Raw genomic sequence first — 17,946 nt, forward strand, 5'->3', positions numbered from 1 at the left:
TACTTTCTATGTTTTCTGTTTTTGTTTTTTTTGTTTTTTGTTTGTCAGTTGTGGGGCTTGAACTCTGGGCCTGGCACTGTTCCTGAGTCTTCAGCTCAAGGCAAGCACTCTACCACTTGAGCCACAGTGCCACTTCTGGTTTTCTGGAGGTTAATTGGAGATAAGAGTCTCATGGACTTTCCTTGCCTGGGCTGGCTTTGAACTCTAATTCTCAAATCTCAGCCTCTTGAGTAGCTAGGATTACAGGTGTGAGCCACTGGTACCAGCTTCTATGTTTCTTATAGTGATGTAATTTCTATATCAGATTTAGTTATAACTTAAAGTATATAATCTCAATTCACAGTCTTCATTTAAATAAGACAAATTTATCTAATCTTCTTGTTATTTCTACTGTTGGGGGGTGGGGTAGTCCTAGGGCTTAAACTCAGGACTGGGGCAGTATCCCTGAAGTTTTTGGTCATGGCTAGAAATGGAGCCACAGCTCCATTTCTGGCTTTTTGGTGGTTAATTGGAGATGAGTAACTAGTAGATTTTCCTCCCAGGGTGGCATTGAATCATAATCCTCAGATCTCAGCCTCCTGAATTAGCTAGGATTACAAATGTGAATACTATCACCTGGCCATTATTTCTAGGAAAAGAAAATCTTCATAATAAAAGAATTTAAATATACATATATATATATATAAAGAAGACTACATACAGAAAAAAATTTCCATTGACATGGAAAACCATATTTGAAACTGTATAATGTCTAGAAATCAATATATAAGAATAAAATTAAAATCATTTAATATAAAAATATAAATTTGGCCTGGGAAGGTGGCTCAGTGGTAGAGTGCTTGCCCATGAGGCCCATGCATGCATGAGCACCACATAAGCAGAAAAAGCCAGAAGTGATGCTATGGCTCCAGTGGTAGAGTGCTAGCCTTGAACTGTAGAGCTAAGGCACAGTGCCCAGACCCAGAGTTCAGGCCCCACGACCAAGAAAAAAATATATATATATATATATGTACATACAAATTTTTGTTCAAAAATTTTTTAAAAACCACACAGTGCTTTAAGAGCAGAAGTGGTTCTGAGTTTGAGTTTTAAAAGCTTCGGTAGATATAAGGAATAAGTGTCCTTATTTTCCAAATTAGAGGCTGACTCAGAACTCAGTGCCAACAAGGTAGACAGACCTCTCCTGAAAGAGGTATTAGTTGTGAAGTGCTTACTTGTCAGCTTGGTGGCTGTTGGAACTGAAACTTTCATAGTCACATACCATTTCAACAAACAGAGGGGACAAAAGTTAAGCAAGCAAACTATATGAGACACTCAGTGAAGGGCTTAACCCAGAAATGTCTTACTGAAAGAAAATTATTCATTTCAGTGATTCCAGATTTTCTGTATAGGTAATTTGGATTCATGTAAAAATCTGTAGCACAGGCATGTGCAATACCTGTATCTATGACCTTGGTGTGTATGTACCCTAGTAACCGAGGTACAAGAGTGGAATACTCGGAGAGTTCTGAACAACTGCCTCCGCGGATGAGTGCTGAGGTCACAAAGTTGTAAAGGACACAGCAGCGATGTTCTCCCACAGGAAACCTGCTGCAAGGCCTGTATCTTTTCTAGGTCGTACTTAACAGTTGACCTCTTTGTTCTGAAAACAAAGAAACACACTTTCAAAAATATATACATATAAATTTATTTATTTATTTGTGGCTTCTTACAGAGCATTCTGAGATTTCTCCTATTAAGTTAGGTATTCCTTGAAAATTAACCCTACAGGGTTAGTTGATCTTATTATTTGAATTGGTGATGCCTCCAAGAAAAAGGAGATCTCCAGAGAGGCCTGCATCTTCAAAGTCCCTTGAAAGCACTAGGTCTTACCTAAGTAATGTGAAGGAAAGAGCTCCAGCAGTTGGTTTACCCAGTGTTGTTGCAAACACCACACGCCGTGTTACCTTTGCACCTAACCTGCCTACTATGAAAATCGCTCAGGAGATTGGAGACTCTAGGATCTCTCTAAAGACTCTCTTGAATGCCATTAAAACCATGGAGGGGAGACTAGAAGGCAAAATAGACATTCTTGCCTCAAGACCCTTAGTAACTGATGAGACATCAAATTTTCTTATACCCAATTCGGTAAGTAAAAACACAAATGATACCTTTTTCCTAACTTAAGAGTGAAACATGTAATGATAATCTATAAAGATAATACTCAAAGAGGCAAATATCAATGCAATTTGCTACTTCATAAATGAGAAAAATTAATGATATACATTAACACCATTATTATGACTATAACATAATTTTCTAACAGAAAATTTGGCTTAATAGTAAGTGAACTTTTTTAATCTTACTTTAGTTTTACAAAAATTCAAAAACATCTAATCTTTACAATTAGACTGAAATACTTGGGTAAGTTTGATTTTAAAATAGAAATAGGATAACTCAAGTCATCAAAAAAAATTGAACTGGAAAATATTTTTAAGAACAAATAAATTAGAACATTTTTGCTTGGTATTTCAAAATAAAATATAGCTTGTCTTCTGAACTGGACTGCTACTTAGATACTCTCTGCTAACATTTTTTTCTTGCAAAAATTTTTAAAAACTGTATGTGTCCCTGTATACTTTTCTAGAACAAAATTCAGGAGATTTTCCAAAACCTGCAAGTTGACTTAATTGGCCCTCTCGGATTCTTACAGAAAAAGTTGAAGTTTTTGTTGGTTGGTTCTGGATAGTTCTTGGGTTTGAATTCAGGACCACATGCTTGCAAGGCATTCTACCACTTGAGCCACTACTCCAGCCTCTTTTTGCATTATTTTCCAGGTAGGGTCTACCTTTATACCTGGACCAGCCTAGCTATGATCCTCCTACTTGTATTTCCCTATGTCTCTGGGGATGACAGATAGAGGACTCTATATTGGTTTCCCTCAAGTAGGTTGGGGTAACAGGCATGTGCCTTGTGCCTAGCCTTTGATTGAGGTAGAATCTCACAAACTTCTTATTTTGCCGAGGCTGGCCTAGATCCCATAATCTCCACCTCCCACAGAGCTGAGATTACATGCTTGAAGTATTTTAAATATTGCAAGCAAAAGAAATATAAATACACTGAAAAAGATATGAGGAAAAGACATACTTTGTGGCTGTTGGCTGTTGTAAAATGATACAACTTCCTATTGAGAACAATTTGTTAAGACTTATCAAAAGTTTTACCCCATGATTTTATTTCTAGGATTTTTAACGTGAAGCTATAACAAATTGCAAATATGTCTACATTGATACTTTCTGAAGTATTGCTTAATTGCAAAAGATTGTCAGTAAGAGACTTCCAAAAGACTCTCAGAAAGAGACTGGTGAAATAAATCACAATTACAGTAGAAATTTAAGAGATGTGCATTATTATTATTAAGCAATCAAAGTTCAGAAAGTTTATGATATACATTGTGTATATATATATATACATGTATATAGTATTTTACTATTTGTGTGCAAACAAAAGGTAGATAGAGTATATATGAATTTACTTTTATATGCATAGGACATCTCTAAACTAAGTCATAATAAACTTGCAACATTCATTTTAATAGTACTAGGGCTTTGAACTCATTGCCTTGGACTTGTTAGGCAGATGCTGTACCACTAAAGCCTCACTGCCAGCCCTTTCTGCTTTATTTTTTCCAAATATGTCCAGGCTGGCCTGGACTGAAATCCTCCTCATTGTGCTTCCTGCATAGCTAGGATGACAGGTGCAGGCAACTATGCCAAGGTTTTTTTTTTATTGGTTGAGATGGAGATTTCATCAACTTTTTGCCTAATCTTCGCACAATAGCTGAGATGAAGCAGATGAGATTGCAGGTGTAAGAAAAAGTGCTTTTGAGGAAGGAAACTGAATGGATAGAAGAAACTTTGGGAATACTAGTATTGTTCTCTATCTTTACAGTGGTTTCAAGGACTTGATATATATATATATATATATATATATATATATATATATATATAGAGAGAGAGAGAGAGAGAGAGAGAGAGAGAGAGAGAGAGAGAGAGAAAGAGAGAGAGAGAGAGAGCTCATCCCACTATACCCTTTATGAATTTGTAGTTTATTGTATGTCAGTTATACATCTGTAAAACTGTTTAGAGAAAGGATAACATGAGTATATTATCTTTTAAATTTTTTCCTTAAAACATTTAACATTTTGACAGGATAGAACTAGAGATAGAGAACAGATTAGTGATTGCTGGGGGTGATAAGCTTTGGAGGGCAGCAGATCAGAGGTAACAAAGGGAAATAGGTAGTGAGGGAACCCTTGTACATCTTGACACAATGCAGGTCATGGGAATGTGGGGGTCTCTGTATGCACATATGCCACACACACATGGGTGGGTGGAAGATTTGAAAAACAGTGAAGTCTGAATAAATTCTGTAATCTAAGTAATTAAATCACATGCCAAATTCAATTTCCTGGTTTTGACATTGTACACCAGGAGATTCTGTGAGCCTACAATTATTTTGAGATAAAAGTTTATAAAATGAATAGTATTTTATGTAGTGTGATTGTCTCAAATGATTGTGTGCATCTACTAAAGTGCTTTAAGGGTATAAAGTATAATATTTCTATAGAATTTATTCTGCTATAGTACTGTTTTATAAATAACAATTGATTTTTTAACTCATCTTGGCTTTTATTCCATCAATTTATTCATTCAAAAGGAAGCAAGCTAGTTCCACAATAGTTTCTCCCCTCATATGACATGTCAACCTTACTGTCTTATGATATACCTGTTTTTATGGAGATTGACTGACAGATTTTCACATTTTTTTATTGACAGGTATTTTTTATTACTTGGTAATCCACTGAGAGTAATGTATAAATATTTAATTAATCAAGTATAGTTTTTAAATTGCTGTCCCCAATTTATTGTGTTTTGGAAAGTAATGTGTTGTTTCTTTTTCTACACTTAAGGTGAAATTACTTCTTGAAAAAACCGACCAGGATCTGTCACAAGCAGTGAACAGTCGTGATGCGGCCTTGAAGGAAAGTCAGAAGTTGAAAGAGGACCTGGATATGTTGGAGGACAGGGAAAGCAAAAAGGCAAGTCACCCTCCTTTTTGAAGGTAGCCATAGCCATATTCCTTAACTTCTTGTTTCTAGTAGAAAAAAGGAGTAAGGGTTATTCAGAGGATTTCTTCTCTAGAATGATTTTAAAATACTTCCCCGAAAGATCACATTATGTAACTCTCAATGTTTACATTTGTTTTTTTTCTTTTGATGCTTTAAGTAGACCAAAAGAAAACAACTTATACTATTTTTTATATTTGAAAATTATATATAAAAAGTAAAACCAATGGGCTGGGAAGGTGGCTCAGTGGTAGAGCGCTTGCCTTGCATGCATAAGGCCCTGGGTTCCATTTCTCAGTACCACATAAGCAGAAAAAGCCAGAACTGGACTGTGGCTCAATTGGTAGAACACTAGCTTTGAGCTGAAGAGCTGAGGGACAGCGTGCAGGCCCAGAGTTCAGGCCCCACGACTGACAAAAAAAAAAGCAAAACTCACATGTCCCTGGTAATACTACCCTTCAGAATTCTTTTGGGTTGTTTTTGCTTGGTTATTTGGTTGACTGGTTGGCTGATTTGGTTTTCTCTTGGCTTTTATGAGAGAGTCTAGTTTTGAAATTCAGGCTATCTTCTAAGTTATTCTACTTCATTCCCCAACACAACTCCAAGATGGAATTGTAGGCATATGCCACCATGCTTGTCTTTTTCATACTTGTGTTTTATTAGTTATGGTATAACAGTATCATAATGATTTCTCCTTCATACTTCTTTTGTTGTTGCTGTTTTATTTGAATTTTTTAATTTATTTGATCCCGAATTGTCAAAGCAACAATATTCTGAAGTATACAAACTTGAGTTAAGGATAGATTATGCAGAACAATCTGGAAAAGGAATTAAAAGAGATTATATAGATAAATATTTTAGTTTAATTTAAAAAAAACAGAGCCTAAGATTTTGGTATCAAAAGATTCTTTTAAAAGGTGACTCCACTTCTTTGATGTGTACTCACATCCCAAATTTTTAAAATGCATTTATATTTTCAATTGATACATTGTGATTTTGCATATTTATTGGGTACTGTATGACAGTCCAGTATATTTATACAGTTAGTAATGATCAGATATCTATCCCCTCTAGCATTTATCTTTCTTTGTGTTGGAAACATTTGAAAGTGTACTACCTGCATATAGTATTTATCTTTGAAATGTTCATTTGATATCAACCATCATTATTATCCTACTGTACATAGAACAGAACAGGGTGCTCCTATTCCCCAGGAGCCTGTCCTTACAACCATCTCATATCCATCCGTTCCCCTCTTCCCAGGCTTTGGCAGCCACTATTCTCTACTTCATGAAATCAACTCTTTAGCTTCCACATAGAAGTGAGAACATGTAATACTTGTCTTGTACTGAAGTTTGAACTCAAGACTTTACATTTGCTAAGAAAACCCTGTACTACTTGAGCCATACATGCAGCCCTTTTTTGCCTTAGTTGTTTTTCAGATACATTCTTCTGCTTTTTGCTTAGATCAACCTTGGTCTCCAATCTTCCTACCTATACCTCCCATGTAGCTTAGGTTACAGGTGTGGATCACCATGCTTGGCTTGCTTGTTGAGGTGTGAGCCTTTTGCCCAGGCTGGCCTCAGACCATGATCCTTCCCATCTCTAACTCCTGAGTAGCTAGAATTATAGGCATGTACTAACACACTTAGCCCAATATTTCAACATTTGTCTTTGTATGCTTGACTTAGTTTATATTTTAGTTAACATAATATACTATTACATACATATTGCTACAAATGGCAGAATTTAGTTTTTGTTGATTTTTTTTTGTCAGTCCTGGGGCTTGGGCACTTTCCTTGACCTTCTTTTGCTCAAGGCTAGCACTCTCCACTAGAGCCACAGTGCCACTTTAGGCTTTTTCTGTTTATGTAGTACTGAGGAATTGAACCCAGGGCTTCATGCATGCAAGGCAAGCACTAAGCCACACTGCCAGCCTGAATTCCATTATTTTTATGGATGAGTAATGTCTATTTTTTGTTGTTGTTGTTGGTCATTGGGCTTGAACTCTGGGCTTGGGTGCTGTCCCTCAGCTCTTTGGCTCAAGGCGAGTGGTCTACCACTTGAGCTACAGAGCCACTTCCGGTTTTCTAGTGGTTTATTGGAGATAGGAGTCTCATGGTCTTTCCTAACCAGGCTGGTTTTGAACCACGATGCTCAGATCTCAGCCTCCTGAGCAGCTAGGATTACAGGTGTAAGCCACTGGTGCCTAGCTAGAGTAATGTCTGTTCTTTATAAACCACATTTTTCCCTATCAGTTCATTCATCTATATCTCAAGCTTTTTGAGAATAAATGTTAACTTTTGCTCCTTTGAAGAGGGCATGAGTTGCAACCTTCTTCAGAAGCTCCCATATTCTCCTTGTCTAATTTTTTAATCTTTGGATAATTTCAGATGGGTTCTCTTCTGACCCCATCAGGAAGCCACATCAGCCTGGAGCCTAAGAACTGTTGGCCCCAGTGCTTCCAGTGTGTGTGTGTGTGTGTGTGTGTGTGTGTGTGTGTGTGTGTGTGTGTGTGTGTGTGTGTGTGTGTGTGTGTGTGTGTGTGTGTGTGTGTGTGTGTGTGTGTGTGTGTGTGTGTGTGTGTGTGTGTGTGGTGACAAAGTTGGAAGTTGCCGTGTGTGTGTGTGTGTGTGTGTGTGTGTGTGTGTGTGTGTGTGTGTGTGTGTGTGTGTGTGGTGACAAAGTTGGAAGTTGCCACGTTTTCCACAGGATCTAGGGCCTGCTTTCTTTTTCTCCAAGTCACAGTAATTTAAGAAAAACTGTAACTATTCCTCTTTCTACCTCAACTGCTTTCCAAACTCTTTCCCAGGAGTAAGGGAACCCCAAAGAGTAGCAAGAAAGCATCAGAGAACTTGGGCTTGTTTCACTGTGTTTCAGGTAGGACTTGTTTCACTGTGTTTCAGGTAGGAAACTTTCAGCGGCAGTTGGCAGAGGCTAAAGAAGATAATTGCAAAGTCACCATCATGCTGGAAAACGTTCTGGCTTCTCACAGCAAGATGCAAGGAGCTCTGGAGAAAGTCCAGATAGAGCTGGGGCGGCGGGATTCCGAGATCGCAGGCCTCAAGAAGGAAAGGTACCTGTGACTGTTTTTCTAAGGATGAAATAGAGTCACTTTTATGTCACTTCCCTTATGGAAAAACTACTAAAATGGTGGTTAGAGAACTAGCATCTTAGAGGAAACTGTTCACTAATGGTTTGTAAAAATTCAAGATTTCCTTTTTTTTTGTAGTTGTATGAAAAAGAATATACCTGAGCTGAGAATGTAGCTTAGTGGTAGAATGTTTATCTAGCATGCAAGAGACACTGGGTTCGATTCCTCTGTATCACATAAATAAAATAGTTAAAAAAAAAAAAAAAGAACGAGAAATGGGAAAGTCCCATTTAAAAAGAAAAGAACATACCTTCACGTTCATGTGAGAGATCCTGGATTTGATTTCTAGCACCAGCCAGGACTGTCCAGGGGCAAGGAGGAAGAAGAGAGCAGGCATGGTGGCATATACCTGTAATCCCCAGCTATTTGGGAGACAGATAGGAGACAGAAGTAGTTCATTGAAGACCAGCCTGGGCAAAGTTATCAAGACCCTATCTCAAAAACAAGCCAGGAAATTATGGCCAAAGATATCTGGAAAGGAAAAAAGAGTTATCTGGATTAGCAACTTAACAATTTAAAATGCTATGTTGAAAAATGAACTTTATAACTTTCGGGGGTGGGGAGGGGGGGGAGTGAGAGTGTAGTCGTGGAGATGGGAGGGCAGGAATGGTAGGGGAAAAACAAAGGAGGCAACAATGCTTGATAAGAAAGGTACTTATTACCTTGCTCATGTAATGGTAACCTCTCTGTACGGTATTTTCACAATAAAAAAAACTGATAAAAAAAAAAAAAAACAAGCCAGGTATAGTGGCCTGTGACTGTCATTCCAGCTCCTTAGGAGGTTAAGATTAGAGGATCACAGTCCAAGATTTAAATGCCAGAGAAATGCAGAGACCCTACCTGAAAAATACTAAGCATAGTGGCTCCCTAGTAAGGAGTGGGAGATCAGGAAGTCCTGAGATGCTATGAAAATGTTCACAAAAAGGTCACAAGACCTCACCTCAACCAATAAAAAGCCAGATATGGCGTCTGTGGTTTCACAGCTGCATAGGAAGCCTAAGTAGGAAATTGAGGCCTGGACCAGCCTGGGCATATACCTATGAGAACATATTACAAACAGAGCAAAAAGGGACCAAGGAGCCAGGCGCTGGTGGCCACACCTGCAATCCTAGCTACTCAGGAGGCTGAGATACAAGGATCATGGTTCAAAGCCAGCCTAGGCAGGAAAGTCCATGAGACTCTTATATTAACCACCAGAAAACTGGAAGTGGCGCTGTGGCTTAAGTGGTAGAGCATTTGCTTTGAGCTAAAGAGCTGAGGGATAGTGCCTAGGCCCAGATTTCAAGCCTCATTACCAAGAAAAGATAGAAAAAGAAAAGAAACAAAGAAAAGAACAGAAAAGAAAAGGGACCAAGGGTGTAGCTTAATTGGTAGACTGCTTGCCTAGCAAGCAAAGGCCTTGAATATGAATCCCTAGTACTACCTAAATAAACATAAACAGAAAGCGGGGTTGCTTGAGTGGGAGAGCAATTGGTAGGAAGCATAAGACTTGAGTTCAGTCCCCAGTATTACACAAAAATGCCTATAGTTTGAGTTAATTTTGTTTGTTTGTTTGTTTTTGGGTGCTGGTCCTCATGGCCTGAAAGCTGTTCCTGAGTTCTTTTTGCTCAAGGCTAATACTCTACTACTTGAGCCACAGCTCCACTACACCAACTTTTATAGTAATTTATTGGAGATAAGAGTCTCATGGACTTTCTTGACTGGGCTGACTTCAAATCACGATCCTCAGAACTCAGCCTCCTGAATAACTAGGATTACAGACGTGAACCATCAACCCTCAGCTTGAGATGATTATTAATCTATTACTATTCTGTTCAAGATAAATAATTATTTTAGGCTAGTCTTTCTGAGAACTATTTCTTGCCACATTTTATAAATAAACTCCTTTGAATACTTTATGAATTTCCCTTTTAGCTTAAAAACATGATATAAGTCAAATAGAGCCTCTAAAATATATTATGTGTATTAGTAGTGTAAATACTCTGTTAAAATAAGTAAATCCTGTTTTCTTCATTGTACTTATCTTTATGTTTATGTATTTTGAATTTTAAAAGTGTTAAGGGATAGTAATAAATATTGTTTATTTGTCAATGTAAATTTCTAAGTAGCAACAGCAAGCTAGTCCTTACAGAAGTGATTTTTCTTAACATTGCTATGTATAGTGTGACACTGCCAATCTACAATTTATTAGAAACATGTACTGATAGCCTAATGTATTAAGCCAAATTGAATCATAGATGGAGCAGTTATTTCCTCAGAATTTAGGTTTCTTCACCTGAAGATGATGCTGTAGTTGTCATCTACCAACTCTCAGATATTTTGAGCATTTGTGGCTACTGTAGAAAATGCTTGTTGACTTCCTGGAAGAGGGTCCTGACATTCCTAGATGCTTCTCTTACATAGTCATTCTTCTTGTGGTTTCTATTCCAGAGCTCTAAATCAACACAGGGTTCAGAAGCTGGAGGCTGAAGTGGACCAGTGGCAGGCCAGGATGCTTGTTGTAGAAGCTGAATACAGCAGTGAGGTAGAAGCCAGGTGTTTATTGATCATAACATTGATTGGTTGCAATTTATTAGGGTATTATTATTTTAGAAAACTGAATTTGAACAATCATGTGAATTTCTTTTCCATTTAAGTCTGAATTCAAACTGTGACATTTCTAAATAAAAAATGGACTTACAGTGAATCATTTATTATCAAACCAGGACCATAATTATAGATAATTCTCCTTGTTTTATGTGGCCCACATTCTTTTCATATATTAATGAATAAATATTTCCAAAGTCAAAACACTTGGAAAATAATTTTTTAATCTCAGAAGTAGCTAGAATGATCCCACTATGAATCAAGACACATACATACATGTGTACACACATATGCATTCATATAATATATACATAGATATTTGATTAGTAAGCTTTCTTTAGAAGAATATGCAAGAAGAGATCCTGGTTTTATATGTTCCCTAGAGAATGAGACTAGAAGGTGAAAGGATCAGGACAAGAAATTTAGTTATAATTTCTTTTAGTTAAGATAAAACTGGGGCTGGTAAGGTGGCTCAGTGGTAGAGTGCTTGCCTCGCAAACATGAGGCCCTGGGTTCGATTCCTCAGTACCACATAAGCAAAAAAGCTGGAAGTGGCACTGTGGCTCAAGTGGTAGAGTGCTAGCCTTGAGCTGAAGAGCTGAGGGACAGCACCCAGGCCCAGAGTTCAGGCCCCACGACCAACCAAAAAAAAAAAAAAAAAGATAAAACTGGCTCTATTTTCCCATGCTCTCTGGTTGCCAGTGGAGATACTCTTCTTACTGCCTTCTAACAGTCTTCTAAGCAATACTGTAATGAGTTGTTACATATATTTCCCATACCTGGAACATTTTTTGTGGTTCTAATTATCTCAATGGTATTTGAAGATGCAGTGTGAGGAGTAAAGACAGTGCTGTACACTTATTGCATCTGTTATTGTAGAATTAAAAGCACTCTTTTCTCTTTCAGATGGAACCTCTTCAAAAATCTCTAGATATAACTAGAGAAGACAACAGAAAACTGGCCATGAGTCTGGAACAAGCTCTCCAGACAAACAGTCATCTGCAAACTAAGCTAGATCAAATGCAAGAAAAACTGGAAACCAAAGAAATTGAGAGGAAGAATTTGGAAGCCTTCAGGTAGGAGCAGTGTAGTCACATGACACTGGGGAAGAGCATCTGAAGGAGTAAGTCCAGCTCACTCACATGGGCCAGTCAAACCATTGTCTCCTATTTGAGCTAGAACTTCCAGCCAAACCATGATGAGGAGCCAGCACAGCTGATAGGCAGCAGATAATAGCTGCCTGGGGCAGAGAAGAGTAAGCCAAAATTTAAAGGATATTGATTGGAAGGGACATTTGTGTTTCTGCCAAACTTAATGCATCCTTTACAAGCATGATTTGAGTCAAGCATGATGGTGAGCACCTATAATCTCAGCACTTGGGAGGTACAGGCAGGAAGATTGTTTAAGGCCAGCCTGGGCTATATAGTAAAACTTATTATATAATATGATACACAATAATATTATAACAATAGTAATAATAATAGAAATAAAAGTATGATTTGGACAATGAATAATAGCAGTCCAGAAAGGGCTAACCCATAAGGATTGGGATGACTCCATCTAGGCAGATAGGAAGCCATTTTTCTCCCTTTTTATGGTAAAGGGTTTTTTAATCAGAGTTTCACACTTTCTAGGCAGCCATTATTCTACCTCTTCAGCCATTCTTCCAGCTCCTTTTGCCCTGGTTATTCTTGAGATAGGGTCTCACTTTTTGCCATAGTAAGCCTGAACCACAACCCCTGTTTATGCTTCACACAATAGGTGGAATGATAGGCACTTGCCACTATTCCCAGCTTTGATTGAGATGGAACCTTGTGAATCCTCTTTCCTAGACTGCCCCGAACCCTGCTCCTTCTGATCTCAACTACATATCTGGGATGGTGGATGTATGCCAATATGTCAATTGTTTGTTGAGAAAGGAGTCTTGTGAACTTTTGGCCTGGCCTCAAATTTTGATTTCCCAATATCCTGCTCCACCCCCATGTAGCTGGGATTATAACCATGAGCTACCAGCATCTGGTAATTATTTTCTATTTTGAACTGAAATTTGTTATATTAAACTCATCATATTCAGGCAAGCTACATGGTGGGTCTAGCTAAATATAATTCCATGAAAATTTATACCTAAGGGAAATGTAATGTTCATGTAGATCTGCATTATTGTCTATTAGTATTCATATTGACGAAGTATCAAGTGATAAGATATTACATACCACTTTTCATGTCTGTAATCTGTGCTAATTTTACATTATAATGATTTCTCAGCACCACTTAAAACAATATTGTGTTTCTAATGGTGGTTAGCTGAATTGTTTAAAGCCTTTTAACTGTCAACTTTGTTTTTTGTTTTGTTTTGTTTTTTTGTTTTGTTTTTTTATTGGTTGTGGGGTTTGAACTCTGGGCCTGGGCGCTGTCCCTCAGCTCTTCAGCTCAAGGTGAGCGTTCTACCACTTGAGCTACAGCACCACTTTCTTTCACTGTCAACTTTGGTAGTTATGCTTAGATGCCTAGTAAGTCCATCTGAACCTTGAAGATTCTTCATTGACCACGAAATATAGCCCCTCCTCTGACCTGAAAAGGTCACGTATAGGAAAAGCTGAGGTGTGAGACACAGAAGTCCCCTTGAAGCATTTGCTTCAGAATTTACTGTTATATCACTGCTTATAATAGCTTAAATTATGACTTGTGCTTATAGGATGGATCATGCTTTACCTGAGGTCTATGAAGTTATACAAATTAAAATTATACATATCTGTGTAAAAATTTCAAGAAACAGAGAACAAGTTTGTGAGATTGTACTTCAGACATTGTTGACTTTGAAGTAGAATTATCATCTTAGACATTTACAGATTAGAATTCATTTTGGCGAAGATAAGAGTGGTTGTGTTGGAGGGGACTAGTCTACTGTGGGGGATGTATAGAGAGAGCCAAATTATAACTTGAGCATCCCATTACATTTCAGAGGGAAGGAACAGAGTCCACCGATGACTGATCTACTGCTCTGCAAATCATACACATTCCCTCCCAAGTCTGACATAATTCAATTTCTAAAGCTGGTTTATCATGTCTTCTTCAAAACAGAGAACGGATGACTGAGGAATCCAAAATGGAAGCAGAAGTGCATGCAGAACGCATAGAAGCTCTAAGAAAGCAGTTCCAGACGGAGAGAGAAACTGCAAAGAAGGCGTCACAGCGGGAGCTTGCTGAGGTAGGGTCTGTCTGGATGTGCACCTCTGCAGGGCAATCACAGAGGACCTCAGAGTAGCTGCAGTTGTTCTTTGCCTCTTCTGTTCCCTGCTGCCCCTACCCCAAAAAACTAAGCCATCTTTGTGCTGTTTGTAAAGCACTCTTTATAAGAAAACCATTTCTGACATACGATTATTTGCCTAGTTAAGAAATACCTTTAAAATAACATTTCCATATTTCAACAGATAGAAAAGTGTGTACAGAGACTCAAGTACATTCTTCTTATGTTAAGAATAATCCCTACATAACTTCGCCCTTCTCCGCTGCCTCTTCTTTTGTAAAGGCCAAGAGACATTGATTTCAAGGAACATAAAGGACTGGGAAGGTGGCTCAGTGGTAGAGCGCTTGCCTTGCATGCCTGAGGCCCTGGGTTCGATTCCTCAGTACCACATAAGCAAAAAGAAAAAAAGCTGGAAGTGGTGTTGTGGCTCAAGTGGTAGAGCGCTAGCCTTGAGCTGAAGAGCTGAGGGACACCGCCCAGGCCCAGAGTTCAGGCCCCATGACCGGACCCCACCCCCCCAAAAAAAGGAACATTAAGAGGAAGGGAAATCTATACGTTTATGTAAGTAATCATTATGAAATCATTATGATGTTTTTCCATGAGACAAATACTTTAAATTCTTTAGGAACAAAAAGCAATGCTATAAAAATATATGCAAGAAATGTACTTACTACCTTACTGATAAAACTTTAACCCTTCTGTACATAACTTTAGCAATAAAAAAGAAATTTTGAATTAAATAAGATAGACTTCAGAACTGAAAAAAATATGCAATAATAGTCAACAACTGGAAAATTTTTGTATAAGCCACAATATAATTTATGTTCTTTTCTCAACATATGAGATTGCAAATGTCAGAAAGCAAGAGAAAAGCTTATAGCTTGATAATAATCACTGAGCAGTGTGTAACAGGCTCTATATTCTTTCTGTATATTTTCATCTGCCTTTAATGTGTATCTTGGGGGGTCCACTCGTGGGGCCTGAACTCTGGGCCTGGGCGCTGTCTCTCAGCTCTTCAGCTCAAGGCTAGCACTTTACCACTTGAGCCATAGCACTACTTCTGGCTTTTTTTTTCCCTGCTTATCTGGTGCTGAGGAATCAAACCCAGGGCCTCATGCATGCAAGGCAAGCGTTCTACCACTGAGCCACCTTCCCAGCCCCTTAATGTGTATCTTATGAAGTAGGTTATATACATATTTTATAGCTGATGAACTTGAGACTTGAGGAAGTTAGTTACCCCAGCCTACTCAGCAAGTAACTGGTAAAGCTGAATCTGGAACTCAAGTCTGTTTTATTTCAAAGCTGTGCTCTTAAAGTATAAATAATAAATATACATATGCATCATTTATCTATTCTAAGATATATTTTGTCCTTTACTGTTAAAATTTATACAAATCACTTGATAATGTTCCATACATCTGCTCATACCAGCATTATTGTGTCACTTTAATAAAAAAAAAAAAAAAAAAGAAGATTGATCCAGCTAGGCACAGTAGTCCATACTTGTAATCCCAGATTCTTAGAGATAAGGAAGATTGCAGTTCAAGACCAGCCAGGGCAAAAAGTTAACAAGACTCCATTGCACAAATAAGCTAGTCATGATGGTTTATGCCTATGATCCCTGAATGTGAGGTAGGTAGATCTCAGTTCAGCCAGTCCCAGGCAAAAACCCAGACCCTATCTATCTAAAAATAGAACTAAAAAGCAAAATGGGCCAGAGGCATGGCTCAGTTAGCAAAGTGCTTGCTTAGCAAGCACAAGGCCAAGTTCAAAGCCCAGTACTACCCAAAAACAGATAGGTAGACAGATATGTAATTGACAGACAGACAGACAGACAGACAGACAGACAGACAGACAGACAGACAGACAGACAGATAGATAGATAGATAGATAGCAAGACAGCAAAATGTAGGGGGAAAACTAAACAAACGTTTCTTATTGAATGTTCCATTGTTTTTCCTTTGTGTGCTAGGTAAAGAAAACACTTGAAGAGGCCAATTTCAGATCAGTGGAAGTGTCCCGGACAAACAGAGATCTGCGGCAGAAACTCTCAGAGCTGGAAAAAGTAATGAACAGTAATAAGGAGAAACTTAAGAGTCAAAAGGCCCAAATAAAGCTCTATTTGTCAGCAAAGGCAAATAATGCTCAGAATGTAGAGAGAATGAAGGTGTGTGAGAAACCCTGAGCCTCCTCTTACTTCCTTACTGGGCTATGAGGGCCCAGGCAGTGGGTGTCTGGGAGGAGAGGTTCAGAGCCCTCAGAACAGCATGCATTCTCTGGGAATTAAAGAGATACCAGGGAAGTGGGCTTATCTCTGTCTCACAGAAGATGCAACTGTGTAAATGGAGACTCCTCGTTAGCTGCTAGTGTCACATTTTGGCTTCCTCGTTTGTCTTTTCTGCAATGACTTACTTCACCTTGCTCCTCTGGGGTCAGTGAGCTGGACAGGAAATTGGAGTCCAGTGGATCACTTTGGGTCTCAATGGGATTGTGTCCGGCTTCCTATAGGTAAATGAACAACAATTTTCAAACTAATGATCTTTTGTTACTTCTACACTTGCTTTCAGCAAATAGAAACAGAATTGAGGCAAATGGAGATAATTAAGGATCAATACCAGAAAAAAAACTATGAACAGGTAGATTTCCACAAATTCTTGTGTTCACCATTCCCTTAATTTTAAGCTTACACAAATTCACAAATGCCTTCCTCTGTTCCTTTCCAGTCACTGAGTATCCAGAGATTTGTATCTGAAATGGCTACCCTGCAGAAAGAGATGCAGCTATTAGCCAAGAGCCAATATGAAACCTCAGCACGGAACAAACAGCAAGAGCTGCGACTAGCAGCAGAGCGGAGAATGAGGCAGGAGCTAGAAAACCGATGCCAGGTAAAAGGCACCTTAAAATTCCTCTCTTAAAAGCATCAGTAGTGACATGTGCCTAAGCCCAGCAGTTTATTTTCAGCACCTAGATGTTTTCAGAGGATTCTGTAGAAGAAAACACAGGTTTCTAAGTTGTTCATCTTGTCCAAGTTCTTAGCAGGATGTATTATGTACTTTTTTCCTTGTTGTGACAAATGCCTGATGTAGACAATTTAAAGGAAGTATGATGTATTTTCATATTTCAGTCTACGATTCTTGGCTCTGTTGTGCCATGGTGAGGCAAAGATCATGGCATAGTAAAAGACTGTGGTACAAAGTCAATGTGTCAGCGAGCATGGAGAGGAGTATGCTATTCACCTCATGGCAAATAGGAAGTTGAACTAGAAGGGAACTGGAGACCAGGTATATTCTTCAAAGTCATGTCTCTAGTGGCCTACTTCTTCCAGTGAGGTTGGACCTCTTCAAAATTTCCACTGCCTTCCAAAATAACACCACCAGCCTGAAACCTAGTATTCAACACATAAACTGTGGGAACACTCCATCTTCAAGCTATAACAAGTGATACTATCTAGGAACAAGCTCATAGCTTGGGTTTTCATTCTCAATTAATAAAAAAAAAATGATGTTTACTTTTAAAGAAGTTTGTATCTACAACATCCCACTTACTAAAAATGATTTCTGAACTGTGTTTCAGAAGTCTTATTTCTGAATAGTCTTAGAAGAGCTATATTCTTCTTGGTCTCTCCCTATGGTGCTGTTAAGGAATCTGAGGGATTTCTTTTCTTTTCTTTTCTTTTAGAATTGAGTGTCATAATATTTCCATTATTCCATACCCTAATATGTTCAAGAGACTCAAATTACTACAATAGACACCATTGCCCCTAACCTAGGGTCTTTAAAGGTACAATTTGCTTCATGTTGGAACTGATTACCTTATTCATCTTGGAAGTTGAGATATGTTTTGTCTTTACTT

General features: G+C 38.3%; 1 protein-coding gene across 1 annotated transcript in view; it reads left to right on the plus strand.

Moving 5' to 3' along the window:
• Ccdc150 (coiled-coil domain containing 150) overlaps nt 1-17,946 on the plus strand; it is a 64,204-nt gene that overhangs the window by 40,184 nt on the left and 6,074 nt on the right. Inside the window, 8 exon segments of the mRNA XM_069995843.1 lie at nt 4,952-5,080; nt 8,014-8,183; nt 10,692-10,785; nt 11,754-11,923; nt 13,929-14,055; nt 16,067-16,261; nt 16,662-16,730; nt 16,818-16,979. Of these exon segments, the coding sequence (XP_069851944.1) occupies nt 4,952-5,080; nt 8,014-8,183; nt 10,692-10,785; nt 11,754-11,923; nt 13,929-14,055; nt 16,067-16,261; nt 16,662-16,730; nt 16,818-16,979 (1,116 nt within the window).

Source organism: Dipodomys merriami, unplaced genomic scaffold, assembly GCF_024711535.1.
Source record: "Dipodomys merriami isolate MVZ:Mamm:240054 unplaced genomic scaffold, mDipMer1.0.p SCAF_49, whole genome shotgun sequence".
NCBI lineage: Eukaryota > Metazoa > Chordata > Mammalia > Rodentia > Heteromyidae > Dipodomys > Dipodomys merriami.